This window comes from Lonchura striata, chromosome 4 (assembly GCF_046129695.1).
Source record: "Lonchura striata isolate bLonStr1 chromosome 4, bLonStr1.mat, whole genome shotgun sequence".
Classification (NCBI taxonomy): Eukaryota; Metazoa; Chordata; class Aves; order Passeriformes; family Estrildidae; genus Lonchura; species Lonchura striata.
The window spans coordinates 21,822,791-21,837,224 of record NC_134606.1 but is presented as its reverse complement, the minus strand read 5'-3'; the positions used below and the strand labels follow the sequence as shown (position 1 = coordinate 21,837,224).

Sequence of the window (14,434 nt, the reverse complement as noted above, 5' to 3'; positions counted from 1 at the left end):
AATAACTTCTGGTTTAAAAAAAAAAAAAATCAAAGTTTCAAGTGCTTTTATTTTTGCTGACTGCTAGTTTTTTTCCCATCCAAAAAATTTAGATGTATATTGCTGACCTTCCTAAAGTACTTTTTTTAAGACATATCCCTTGCTCACATAAGCTAATGCACTCTGTCTTCTTGTGAAACTGTGGATACAATCTTAATTAGAATGACCCCAGAATGTGACAAATAGTGTCTTATAACTTAGTGCTAAAACTCAAATTGGCACATATGTGAGAATAAATTAATGTGCCCATAAAACCTTAATTAGTATCTTGGAAAGAATTTATGACAGGATTGTTTTACCACTTTATAATCTCCTTTTTTAAGCTATTCTAATTTATAAAAAATTGAATTCCCCATCTCAGGAGGAGCTTTGAACACTTTCTTGTAAATGACTTTATTTTTTTTAATGCAAATGGCAATAGCATTCTGATCAAATACTATACGAGTTTGTTTTACTTTTTTTGAGAGATATTAGTCTACCATGAATAATCTTGGTTTAATTGTAGTCATATTTAGAAATGAATAGTAAGAAAGCTTGACATTGCAGATGGAAAATTGTAGTTAATAAGGCCACATGTACTAATTAATTTATAAATTCTCATTAATAGCAAATTAACTTTGTATATGCAGGTGGAGATACATTCTGTTCAGTGTTTCTCTTGTTCAAGAGCAATTATCAAAAACATTGAAAGCTTCCATGAATACTGTATGCTAAATTACTATATTGTACTAATTGACTGAAATAATTTACCCCTTTAATGTTCTGTTGCTAAGAGATAAGCTCACAGACAAAGCAATGGCTCCCTTAGGGTGCATTATTGTGAGAAATATACAGTTGTTTAACTTAATAGTATGTTCGGCAGGGATATTTTTTCATCCCAGCAGTACCCTTCTTTTGAGCAGGAAGTTACACAAGAATACCAACCATAAAACTGTTGTGTGTTTTGTTGTTTTCTTAAGTTCTCTTACGCGTCTCTTTTTTTCCACACTGGAATGTTAGAAATTGAAAGCTGCAGAATGGGAAATTGAGAATCCAGGGACAGTAAACATTAGGGAGTAGCTTTGTGTACTAGGATTATAAGATTTGTTAAGTTGTTTGGTGTAGTTTTTTCTAAATTGAGAGCTAAAACACTTGACCTAAAAGAACTAAAGGAATGCTTTTGTGTTGTGTTAAATATTAGTTTTTCTCTGTAATATTGTGCATCTATTGTTTCCTTTCAGCATTTCATCTTCCAGTAACATTCAGTTCTCATACCTGTGGGTCTATGTCTTCAGTACATTGACTAAAGGGAGTTTGTTCAAGAAGGAGCAAGCAAGGGACCTCAGGAAATCCTTGTCCAGGTTCCTGTGCACAGCAGGGATAGCACCTTAAGTCAGATCATGTGTGTGGCTTTAGTCAGTTAAAGTCTTTGAAAACCCTGAGGACAGATAGCACAACCTTTCTGAGCAGCCTGCTGCAGTACCTGACTGTCCTCATGGGGGAAAGTTTGTCTGTCCTTAGATGTAGTCTTCTCACAATAAAAAAGCCTCGTTTGGTCTGCTTTGTAACTTCCCTGTAGGCACTGGGGGGCTGCTGTTAGGTCAGCCTCTCCTCCAGGGTAAGTGCTTCAACCCCCAGATGGCTTGGTGGGCCCCTGCTGAACCCTCTCCAGATTACTGATTCTCTTTTTTTTGTCTCAAGGACCCAAAAGATAATAAGGAAAGGAGGACAATCACTTTCCTCCACTTACTCACACTGCTTCTGCTAGCTCAGGAAAATTACACCACCTTTGCTGTTAGGATATGCCCAGCTTGGGCATGTACCAGCATGCTCTGGTCCCCGTCAGCAAAACTGCCTCCCACTCTCTGTCATTGAAGAGGTTTTTCCCTTGACCTGTGCAGGAGTTTGAATATATCATTGTTAAATTTAATGAGATTCCTATTGTGCCATTTTGTTGTCATGTATAGGTTCCTCTGAAAGTCCTAATGTTGGTGTTCTGCAGAAACCAAGTGGATTCCTTCTGTCTCATTGGGCTGCCCTTTATGCAGATACAAGGAAGAACAAAGCTGTGCCTTCCCCATCCCCTGTCCCATAAAAGTCAGAATATGTTATCCAGACACTTCTGTGTGTTGTTTGAAGACATAATTTGTTGGGCTTTTTTTTTTGTTGGGTTTTTTTTTTTGTCCTGATTTAGTGGCCCCAGTGACCTAATGGATGAAGCACTGTCTAAACTAGGGATTGTGTGTTTGAGTCAGTCAGCACAGCTTCATCAAGTCCTGCCTGACCAACTTAGTCCTAAGCCTTCTCTGATGAATTGACTATGTCAGTGGACAAGAGAAGAGTTGCAGCTGCCATTTATCTGAAATTCTCTAAAGCCTTTGACACGGTCCCTCACATATTCTTTTCTCTAAATTGGAGAGGGATGGAATTGATGGAGTGGACTGTTAATTGGATAAGAAAGTGGTTAGATGGTCACATCCAGAGGGTAGTGGTCAATGGGTCAGAGTCCTGATGGACATCAGTGATACATGGTGTTCTTCAGAGGTCCTTACTGGGATTAGTGCTACTTAATGTATTCCTTATTGACACAGAAAGGGGGATTGAATGCATCTTCAGCAAATTTGCAGAGACACCAAACTGGGGGTGTGGTTGATACACCTGGGGGACAGGATGCTATCCAGAAGGGCCTGGGCAAGAATGAAAAGTAAGCCATGGGAATCTGAGCAGTTTTAACATGATCAAGTGCAAAGTGTTGCACCTTGTTTGGGTCAACTCATTATACCAACACAGGCTGGGTGATGAACAGATGCAGAGCAGCCCTACCAAGGAGGATTTGGTGGTGCTGTGGGTGAGAGGCTGGACATGACCCAGCCATGGCACTCACAGCCCAGAGAGCCAAACGTGTCCTGGGCTGCACCCAGAGCCCCGTGGGCAGCAGGGGAGGGAGGGGATTCTGTCCCTCTGCTCTGCTCTGCTGAGAGCCCACCTGAGGTGCTGCAGCCAGCTCTGGGCCCCAGCACAGGGAGGACATGGGCCTGGTGGATTGAGTCCTAGGGAGTCTACCAGGTCAATTACAGGGGTGGAGCACCTTGTCTATGAAGGAAAGCTGAGAGAACTGTGTTTGTTCAGACTGGAAAAGAGACCTACTTGTGGCCTTCTAGTACCTGAAAGGAGCCTAGAAGAAAGATGGAAAGGGATATTTTAGAAGAGTGTAATGCTGCAGAACAACATGGAATGCCTTCAAACTGAGTGTACATTTAGATTGGGCATTAGGAAAATTTCTTTACTGTGAGGGTGGTGTGGCACTGGAACAGGTTACCCAGAAAAGCTGGGGATGCACCATCCCTGGAGGTGTTAAAAGTCAGGCTAGATGGGCCTCTGAGCAGCCTGGCCTAGTGAAAGATGTTCCTGTTCATGGGAGGAGGGTTGGAACTAGATTTTCAAGTCCATTACAAACACCAAAGTCCCAAACCATTCTCTGATCTGAAGAAAATTCTCCTCATTCCATAGGAGAGGTTATTTAACAGAGGACAATCCCATTTCCCATCTTCCTGTCTCTTGAAGATTTTGTGTTCATATACAGCACCATATCTCATTATTCTAATTGTGTTATAATTTTGTGATTTCATGTGACCCATAAGTTCTTAATCAGTCTGCTTTCAGTAATAGTGACTGGTACACTTTGTTAATGGCAAAGAAAGAGACAAAATATTTTAATGATCTGGTAGAAAAGAGGAGTGCTCTCTGTGAAAGAAACTGAACTGTGAAATCAGTCATGTGGCATTTTCTCTTTGGCACATTCCTGATACAATAATTAGAATCTTACTTTATTTGCAGGCTAGCAAACCTGAAAAAGTGTTGCCTGTCAATTCTCTGAAGCTTTATCTTGGAGTGAAAAAGAAAATGAAGCCACCAACAAAGTAAGAACAGAAAAGAAAGTAAACACTGAGTAAAAAGTGTTGTAGTATCATCAATAAAGGGTAGCATAGAACATTGTGGAACAAGGAAAAGTCAAGAAGCCTATAGCAGTATGCTGAATTAAATTATCCCCTGTAATATTATTTGTTGTGTTCCTATATTTGTTTTCATGTTCCATGTTAACTAATGTGTGCTAGTAAATTACTTTATTGATTGGCTCTTCGTAATCTAAAGAGCATTTGTTATCTCTTGTGGATATGGTTGCTTCTGGCTCACTTTATTTTGTGGCATATGTCCTGCATGTCATTGGTGGACACACTTTCTTTGCACCAAGTAAAAAGAGAGAAGAGAAAACCAGTTAGTCATGGCCCTTACTGGCAGTTCCTGTTGTTCAGCAGAGGATTTTCCTTTTTCAGGATCTTTATTTTGATGTTTCTGCTAGCTGAAGATGACAGTGCCCTTTACAAACATGAGTGACTATCTCTCAGGAAAAGAGCAGTGAAAAATGACACCTGTTTTTCTCAGATGTTTCCAGTTCTTGTTTGGTCAAAGCTTTGAGATACTGAGACAATGCACATAGGATCTTATCCCAGAGGGAGTCTAGGTTGGCTGTAGCCTTTAAACAGATCTGCTTGAACATTTCCTTTACAATTGGCAAATCAAAACACCCGAAAAAGGTCTGTGAATTTCAAAGTTTATCTGTGTTAAAGAAAACGTTGGTGGCTTTTTTTGCGTGTTTTCTTTTTTTTTTTTTTTTTTTTTTTTTTAATTCAAGTGCAGAATGAGTAGGAGATTAGTCCAAAATAGGAGTAAAAACATTATGTAAATGTGTCTTTGCTGTTTTTTTTTTTTTTTTTTTTTTTTTTGCCTTGAGGTTTTCTTTTAGTCTGCTTTAAAAATAAGAGTTTACCATGTCTCTTTTGAATCTCCAGAAGTGTCTGCTTCACCTCAGAGGCTTCATTATGCACCCACTCCATTTTAATTTCCCTAGTAATTATTAAATCCCTGTAAAATCATGTTATTTCTTTTGTTTATAGTACAGTCATAGCTCTTTTCTCTCTCTGATTTCCACACTGTAGTGGACTCTTTTCCAGGCAGTTTTATTTCCAGCACCTTTTAGAAAGCACAGCCACAGCAAAAATGAGGAAAGTAGTCAGCTGTCATCTGCAGTGTTTACTATAACCCTTTGCCTAGGACAGGGAGTTCATTAACTGTGAATCAATTCTAAGAAAATGAGCAAAATCCATCCTCAAACCTACAACTTTATTCTGGATTTGCAGTACACATTTAGACTTTGCAAATTATTTTTTTTCAAATTAAGAGGACTATATAAAGGTAATTAATCTCTGCAGTTTGAGGAATATATCCCTGTCTATGGAACTAATTTTGGAAAATTTTTCTTTCAGCTGGGGACTTGCAGTATTTTCTGAAAAACACCAGTGGTAGGTAAACATGAAACACATGCTTGGTTTAACTTCACTAATATTTGTTACATTACTCAATTGCAAATAAGAGTGTTTGAAAACTAATGGACATTATTTTGCTTTCATGTTGAATTTTGTTTTTGTGTTTTTAAGTAAAGAAATTTTCTTAGTTGATATGTTTGGTTCATCTTTTGGGTCTAGGTGTCTGGCTTCTTTCTGTGGCCAGAAATGATAGTCATAAAGTTAGAATGATAGACTTTAATCCTGTGCACATGCTTAAAAGGAAACACAGGTATTGTCTTCAAAGTAGGTAAAGTGATAATTTGAAGTATTTATATATGCCCATTTTTTCTGGGTGTTAATAATACTTATAGATAGCATGAATGAATTTAAGCACTATTTGATGTAGTTTAGAAACCTATTTTTTATTATGTTTAAGTGTAGCAGGAGTCTTCATTGTTTTTCATGTTAATTATGTTAATGATGTGTTCTAGGTATATATGTTGTGATGGACAAGATGTGCAGATGGAATGGATGATCAGCATTTTTATGGCACAGGTACTAACCTGATCAGAAAATGTAATTTATTCTGCTGTTATGAAAATCCCTTTAAATATACATGTGCTATATATAAGGTTGGGTTCCAAAGTTTCTGGAATACTTCATGCACTAAAAATGCCAAAAGATGTGTTTTAATCCATGAAGACTGTGAGTGCTCTGAGAGTGAGTATGAACATTAGATTGTGGTATCATCTCCCCATCCCACCCTGCTGTGTTGTAGAGAAGTTTGGTAATGAAGGACAATTATTTCCTTCACGGAAAGCTCTTGTGGGTGAAATTTTGGCCATTGACCTAAAGGGTGTGTCTGTGTGCACCAGCCAAGTGCTATTTCTCTGCTCACTAGTTTGGATGCTGCTAAAGTAGTCATGAAAGAAGGGTGTAATGTTTAAAAGCATTACATTAGTCGTGTGAAGTAGCCCAATTGAAGAGCTGTGCCAATATGGCTTTATTTCTCTGGTATCCAGGTTTGTTTAATTAACATTGGCAATTCATTGTGTTGGGAAGGCTTTATCCTGAATTAAGTACTCTTCTGCTTGCTGTGAGATTGTAAGGAGAGTATATGTTTGAGTAGCATACAACACATCCTTGGAAATGGAGTTTAATATTTGCATTGGAGAAGTGGAAGCAAGTGAGGTGGGAAGAATTTTGCCTGACAGGAGACTGGAACATAGTTTAAGGTTTTAACAGGATTTTGTATCTGTGTCAGATTTTTCTTTTTCCCCATGATGTTCAAGGAGCTCTGCAGGATATCACTGTGAATAAACATTGCTAGATTTATGATTACCTGGGAGCTTTGTGTTGCATAAAGTAGGATGAGCACAAGACTGTTGAAATACAGACTTAGTGACTTTCTAAAACAGAATCTGACTTTCATAGATAGTAGTGCCAGAAGTATAATGCATGCCTTGAAAGCAAGACTTCCAAATTCTTGTCTTATTCAGCTCCCTTAGCTGAAGTGACAGTTGTTGTTTCTATGGAAACATCTGGAATACATCTCATGGGCATAACATGAGCAGTATCACAACAAATAGGCTCAGAGGTTATTGATACAGGAAACTTAGAAGTAACTCATGCAAGCTTGGTAACTGTTGAAGTCCTTTTGACATAAAATCACAGTGAAGGACAGTCTTAGGATTCTACTCAGGCAGATGTAGAATGTTTCTTTAACAATATAGATAAAATACTGGAAGCCATTACTCAATGCCCAGGATAATTTTTCCTAACAGAAAAAAAAAATTAAATTATTTCATGTACATTAAAATGAATTCATACTATTATTTTTAAGGCTTTATTCCAATAAATGAAACTGCAATGAATTAGCAGTAGTATATAGAAAGGTTTTTTTGTTTGGCTTGATTTTTTTCTGGAAATTGTTGATTTTTTTTTACCAGTGTTCTGGACATCAGTAAAGTTGTCAGTTGATAGGCTACATGAGAAATGATGTGTTAATGATGCAGATTTAGTGTATTGTTCTTATTGCAATCTACTACTTCGTTACAGAGAAAGTCTCCTTAAGAATGCAATGCCTTGTATTGGTAAAGCTTGCTGTAAAATTTCTAAAAAGTCTTATACCATACAGCAGCAGACAACTGTTACCACATTATCCCATTTCTAAACCAGAAAACTGCGAATGTCAACTGAGATTATTTCTAGTTATAATTTTTTAGTTGAGACCATCTCTAGGGAAGTCAGCTTGTTTTTTTACTTTATATGTTGTCAATGTATTTGAACACACATGTTAGAGAGACTGCAGGCAGGACATCTTTGTGAGTGGAATAACTTAGATTGGAAATTAAAAAATACTGTAAAATTGGTTTTGAAGTCTTAATACAGTGACATTTAATGATCTTGTGCAATTAAGAGGGACATAAACCAATATTACTGTGCTCCTCAGTGCTTGAGCAGACTAAAGTTTTATTAGTAATTAATATCAGTAAGATAGTAGTACTGTTACTATTTTTCCCTGTTGTCTGATAATGTTTATTCCTGTAGTATAAATAGTGCAGAGTATATAAATAGCAAAGTGTAGGTACTGCTGTAATCTAGTGACAAGAGTACTTTGATACAGGCAATGAAGTTAACGCAGAGGTTATTAATCTTCCATTTCAAGCTGGTACATACTAAGTGTTTCAAGTAGGAGAAAGGTTTCTTTCAGTTCTATGCAAAACCATCCTGAAAAGCATGATTCTTGAATTCTATAATAGTTATGTACAAAATCTCTTAAGAGTGTTCATAGCATACAATTGGAAGTAATTAATTGGAATGAAGATGGACACAATAGTTTTTTTCCAGTTTTCTTGCCTTTGATCAGCTGGAGGCTCATTATACTACCATGAGGTGCAGTTGAACAGAGGGGTCAAAACTATGAATAAATACATTTTTTATGTGGCCTAATATGTTGCTAGTATTTCTGATATACTTTCTCAGAGTTCTATTCTAAGAAATGTCACAGGCACAAAAGGGAAATCAGGCTGCTTAGCTGACAGGAATGGTTTCCTTAGGCTTGCTGGGAATTAAGGCAGACAGTTTTCTTCAGAAGCTGATTAAAATTTCTCCATCACTTTCTGGGTTGTGTTTGTTTGTTGTATCTAGATCCACAATAAACTGATTTTGGTTGGCAAGAGCTGCTCGTTCAGATAATAACTTGTCGTTTTATTGGAAGAAAATGTTCTCAATGGAGAGAACTCTTCACTGGAGAGAACTTGTATCACAGACTTTTGCATCACTCTGGTCACATCATATATGAGAATTTTTTACTCTATGAAGATATGAGCCTATAATATACTTTTTCTAAATTTGGAACCAAAGCTTTTGATTTCTAGTCAACCATCATGAGTCAGCAATCACTGATTCTGATCGGTGTTAATGGTAATGCTCTTTTTACTTGCAGACCATGTACAAGTATGATCATAGCCCCACAGCTGTTTTTTAAAATACAGTCTTCAACAGACTTGCTTAATGGATTTGCAGTCTTGGCTTGCCAGTTTACTTTGGAGTTGTGCTGATTTAGCTGTAGGCCTTGAACATTCTCTTTGATTCACAAAATCTCCTGTTGATGATTTTTCAGTAAAATAGTCTCCAAATACCTTCTCCTCAAATCTGTCCTTCTGGTTTTTATTAGCATTACCTGAGGACTGTGAGCTCATGTGCTCAAATTTGAAATGATCAGTAAGTAATTTATGTTTTTTTACTTCCCTTCTCTTCCCAGTCTTGTTTTTCATTCACAGTGAAACTTCACATTTTTCCCCAAAACTGGCCTATTTCAATCGAGCTAAGGCAAAGACTACTGTTGAAACCAGATTTGTAGATTGTGCTTTGGATAACACAAAGTTGTTACCATAGGTTAAGCAATTATTTTGTATAAATTATTAATACAAATTTTCACAGAATTGCAGAATCAATTGATTTGGAAAGGAACTTTGAGATCATTGAGTCAAAGCTATTGACCCAACACTACCTTGTCAACCAGACCATGGCACTGAGTGACACATATAGTCTTTTCTTAAACACCTTCAGGTATGGTGACTGGTGACATTCCAATGTCTAGTCGCCCTTTTTGGGCAGAAACTCTTCCCAATATCCAACCTAAGCCTCCTCTAGTGCATCCCCATCTGGCTACAGCCTCCTGTCAGCAATTGTAGAGACCCGTCAGTCCCCCTGCGCCTCCTTTTCTCCAGGCTGAAGCCCCCAGCTCCCTCAGCTGCTCCCCACAAGCCTTGTGCTCCACACCCTTCCCCTGCTCCATTGCCCTTCTCTGGACACGCTCCAGCCGCTCAAAGTCCTTCTTGCAGTGAGGGGCCCAAAACTGGGCACTGGGTTTGAGGCGTGGCCTCACCAGTGCTGAGTACAGGGGAACAATCACTGCCCTGGTCCTGCTGGCCACACTGTTGCTGACACAGGCCAGGATTCCATTGGCCTTGGCCACCTGGGCACACCCTGGCTCATGTTCAGCAGCTGTGGACCAGCAGTCCCAGGTCCTTTTCCATTGGGCCACATTCCAGCCACTCTGCCCCAGCCTCTAGCACTGCAACTTGGGTTGTTGTGGCCCAAGTGTTGTACCCTGCACTTTGTTCTTTGTTCACCAAGAAACACATCTTTAAATGCTTGCACATTGAGATAGTTTTATCTTATTTCAGAAACTTTTGTTGGGACTCCTGAAAGCATGCTTCTGTGGAATTTTGAAATTGTAAAACAAGTCAATATGTATGTCACATTTGATGATATTTTCTATTTTTTGGGGAAAATGAGAATAATATTAAGGAAAAAAAAGTGTTTGATACATGAGAATTATGTAGAGACGTTTTGGTTCTTTTCACTCAACATTGTGCAGCACTTATGAAATATTAATGTAATTTTAAGCATCATAGTGTTTTTCCCTTTCTCTCTCAAGAGGAGGGCATGGTATTGTGCAGTATATAGCTTTTTCCAAGGGAGTTTTACATACCAAAGAATTTTGTATATTTATGAAATTGTACATGGAAAATAAGAAATCATTTCGTTTTTCAGCATGCAGATATATGGCCACCTGCTGGGAAAGCAAGAAAACAGTCCATAACTAAAAGTCCAAAGATCAGAGGCTTACCACTAATTCCCATTCATCAGGAGAAGAGCACTTGTAAAATCAGAGGGAATACAGAGGTAAGTGGGTTTTAAACTTGATATAGAACTTTTAACCACAATGCTGTAATAAGCAGTCCAATAATAATTAACTCCCTAGAGCTGAATAAATATAAAATGCAGATGCTCTTATTATCAATGCCCCTTCCAATATTTTGTCATTAAAGGAACATTTAGGACAATTTAATGTAAGAAAGCTATTGTAGTCTCAAGTTGCATAACCTCTCTGGATGTTCAGTAAATCACAATGGACTTTTATTTGTGCTTGGTTTTGGTTTTTTTTTTTTTGAGTAGAGATTGTTCATTAGGAGTAAATAAGACTTTTAGCTGGAAATATTATGCACATTATTACAGTATGGATTTTATTTTTAATAAGATCCTCGAAAACTGTCCTGCATGTGTATCTTATGGTATTTTTTCTTCTCTCTAAAAAGCTGCACATTTTTAGTTTTCTACTCTGTGAATATAATGGAAAAGCTCAGATGGAACTAATGTTGATACATTTAAGTCGTACTATTATTAGTCCCAAAGAAGAATGAGAGGCTTTAGTTACAACTCTCTGAATAGACTGAGCTTTGTTACTACATTACGTGCACTAGTGATGTATCTGAACCTTATCATATTAGGTTGAGATTACTTTCTGGTATCCACATAGGGATACTGATCTCTGTGGAGAGAACTTACTTGCCTTAATTCAGCTGAGATGAAGCAATGGAGGCACTGTTCTACTTGGGAATACTAGTAGTAACTAACCTGACTGCAGCAGTGAATAAGTGTTGAAACAATAGCTTGGTTCTTGGACTGCAGCAGTATAATTTCTTGCACATTTTAGAACATTTTGAAAGGAGGAATTAATATGGGATATATTATCCCCACTAACAGAGATGGTGGTTCAGGTACAGAGTGGTAAAGTTGACTTTTTCCATAGTAAACCAAAAGCAAGAGGCAGGCATAATGCTTTCTATAAAAGACAACTCCATCTTGTGTTACACTTGAAGAAAGAATTTCTGCTCTGCCTGACTACAAGAGTATAAAACCATGTGAATATAAGTATTTTGTAATTTGTTTGCAAGCTTTTGTATTTTAATTTATCCTTTTTAACCTTCTCTCAAAAAGTATTTTTGCAATTTTTAATAAGTTCTTTCTGATGCTTGTATTTTCATACTTCTTTGATGAAAGTAAATCTTATTTCTTGTCAGTCAAAAAACTTCATAACCCTTAGGTGTGTCTCTTACCTGTTCTTTATGCAAGTACACTTGAAACCTCTAGTACATTCTTTGAGATGGCTACAAATGCAGAGATTTCAGGATTAAAGTCTTATTGGATTTTGAGCTTTATGATTAAAAATCCTTAATGCTTTATAGTACTGTATGTATCTTTTTTTTTTTTTTTTGGATAATTTGCTTTACTAGGGAGGACTCAATGTTTTGTACACCGCAAATTTGAGGAGGTCTCAATTTAAACTTAAAATCAGAAATCCATGGTCTTCATTATTTATGGCATGACTAAATCTTGAGAATTTTTATGGAAAAGGTGTTTGCATACTTTAGGAAGGTTAACATAAAAATGCATAATGAAAAATAAAAACTAATGCTTTTTTTACATGGAAAGCTAAATCTGGAATGAACAGTAAAACAGTGGTAGAAGGTATATGTATATATATGATACAGTTTATTAAGAAGAAATATTATACAGCAGTGGAGTCAATTTAAAAAAATGTACCATTGGGAGACCATGCCTTCAGTTTTTCCATCAATTTGAGTACTCTTTTGACATGCAAGAGTATCTCAGTTTTAAGAGATTAGAAAGTAATACCAGAAACAAGCATTTTCTGAAATATGCTGGTTTATGGAAAACGGAGGTCTATTTACAGATCAATGAGTAAACTTGTAGTAGAAATGTCATCAATTTATACAGACAGGAGAAGAGACTGAAAATTTTCCAAACATAGAAAAAAGTAAGATCTTTGTGAGAGAAAGATGACTGAGGGGGGAAAAAACCCAAACTGCTATAAGCTCAAAAATACCCAGAAATTGAGTTTAATATTAATATTTTTTGCTAAAATGTCTATATTGAATGTCTGATTTTTCCTCATTGTTGGAAGCAGTTTTATTGTCTGTTATCAAGATAAATGTATAATATCAAAGGTTTGAGAGACTCAATAACTAAGAATCCTAATAACAAATAGAACCAAAACATTTTGGTTATTTCTACTCTACTTGTTGCACATGTGGATAGTGCATTTGAAATATGTGTATTTTTCATATAGAATTATTTAATTGAAATAGAAATATATTGCTGTGTATCTGCAGGAGGAAAAGTCTTTTCTTTCAAGCACGATCAAATAGCATACTGACTTACAATAGGTCATACAAGAAAGGCCAAAACCATTCTATAATTCTGTGTATCTAAACTTGCTCCTCTCTAATGTTTGAGTAGTTTTTAATGTTTGTTTTAACATATAGGAGGTATTAAGATGCCAAGGAACAAGTTGCTCATATGCTGTGGGTGAATAACTACATAAAAAATGCAGTAGAACTGAACAAGTTCCACACAGGAAATACAAAAAGACTCAAAGTCTCCCTCAGCTTTCTCAGCCTTCTGGTTGTCAAGAAAGATGGCACACATGAAAAATGTATTCCAGGACCTAATTTTCCTTTAGAATTACCAGGGTTTCCCACAAAAGGAATGTTCTACCTACTGCTGCACCACCAGGATATAACAATGCAAAATTAGATGCTGCATCTGGTTTACCTTTAATTTTCTACAGCTTAAGAACTTGAAAACAGACCACCAATATGCAAATTAAAAGAAGCCAGTCTTTATAACATATTAGTTAGTATTTAACAGCTGCTCAAAATGTTTTCATGATTGTTTAAAGTTCTCTCTCATGTATTCATGTTGCTCAGCCATTAGATTATCAAAACTGCAATATACAGTTGTATTAATTCCTCCAAACAGTTCTAGGTCTTTAATAGTATACAGAGCTGCTGTAAAATGCTAAAATTTAGTCTACTGTGGTAGAATGAAAAATCAAATTGTGATTATATGAAAATAAATCTTCATGTCTTCATTGGCATGGTGCATGATTTATGTAAATTTCAGAAGTATTGCTAATTGAGAATTTGCTCACTAAAAATGCTTACTAAATGATACTATGACAATTGTGGTAATTTAAAACCGACTTTGCTGTCTCAGCTCTTGAGTAAAATTAATTTTTTTCTTTAAAACTTATGTGAAACTAAGCAAAAACAGCAGTCGAAGCATATTTTTTTTAATATGGTGTGAATGAACTTTTTGAATGAACTTTATTTCTTTTTGCTTGTTTGGTAAGAATATAGATCTACAAGGTGGAAAATCAAGATTTGGTGAATGTCATGATAATGAACTTCTGGGAGAAACAAAAAACTTGAAAGAAAAAGCATCTATTGTGGCACTATGTTTGGAAAGAAAGGAGGAGAAAGGGCGAAATCATACAAAAATACGTCAAAACTTGACTTCTGAGGACGATGCAGGCTCAGGGATGACTGAATTATACCAAATACCACATAAGACACTGAAGAAAAATAAAAACAAAACAAACAAATCTACTTTGGAACTAGATAGTAAATTGCCATCACATGTGATTCAGGAACTAAATACTGTGTTGCAGAAGAACAGAGCACTTCATGAAACCTCCAGCTGAATTCCTGAGCCTGAAGTGTAATACTTATATATATATATATATATATATATATATATATTCTTGTATTATGTATATGTGTATACATATATATTGTGTGTATTTTCTGTTCAAAAGTAGTCTGTTTTGATGTATCTAATTTGTACAGTGCAGAAGGAAATAGAATTTGTTTATATGCAGCTATTGATTTTGTGTATGTGTATGCCCAGTGTTA

General features: G+C 36.4%; 1 protein-coding gene across 1 annotated transcript in view; it reads left to right on the top strand.

The window, feature by feature from the left end:
• The window catches only part of ARAP2 (ArfGAP with RhoGAP domain, ankyrin repeat and PH domain 2), a 109,656-nt gene extending 95,432 nt beyond the window's left edge, over window positions 1-14,224 (top strand). Inside the window, exons 29-33 of the mRNA XM_031504565.2 lie at window positions 3,856-3,938; window positions 5,343-5,378; window positions 5,855-5,918; window positions 10,428-10,559; window positions 13,873-14,224. Coding sequence (XP_031360425.2) covers window positions 3,856-3,938; window positions 5,343-5,378; window positions 5,855-5,918; window positions 10,428-10,559; window positions 13,873-14,223 — 666 coding nt within the window. The 3' untranslated portion in view covers window position 14,224. The remainder of the gene's footprint in view (window positions 1-3,855; window positions 3,939-5,342; window positions 5,379-5,854; window positions 5,919-10,427; window positions 10,560-13,872) is intronic.
• The last annotated feature ends 210 nt before the right edge of the window (window positions 14,225-14,434 follow it).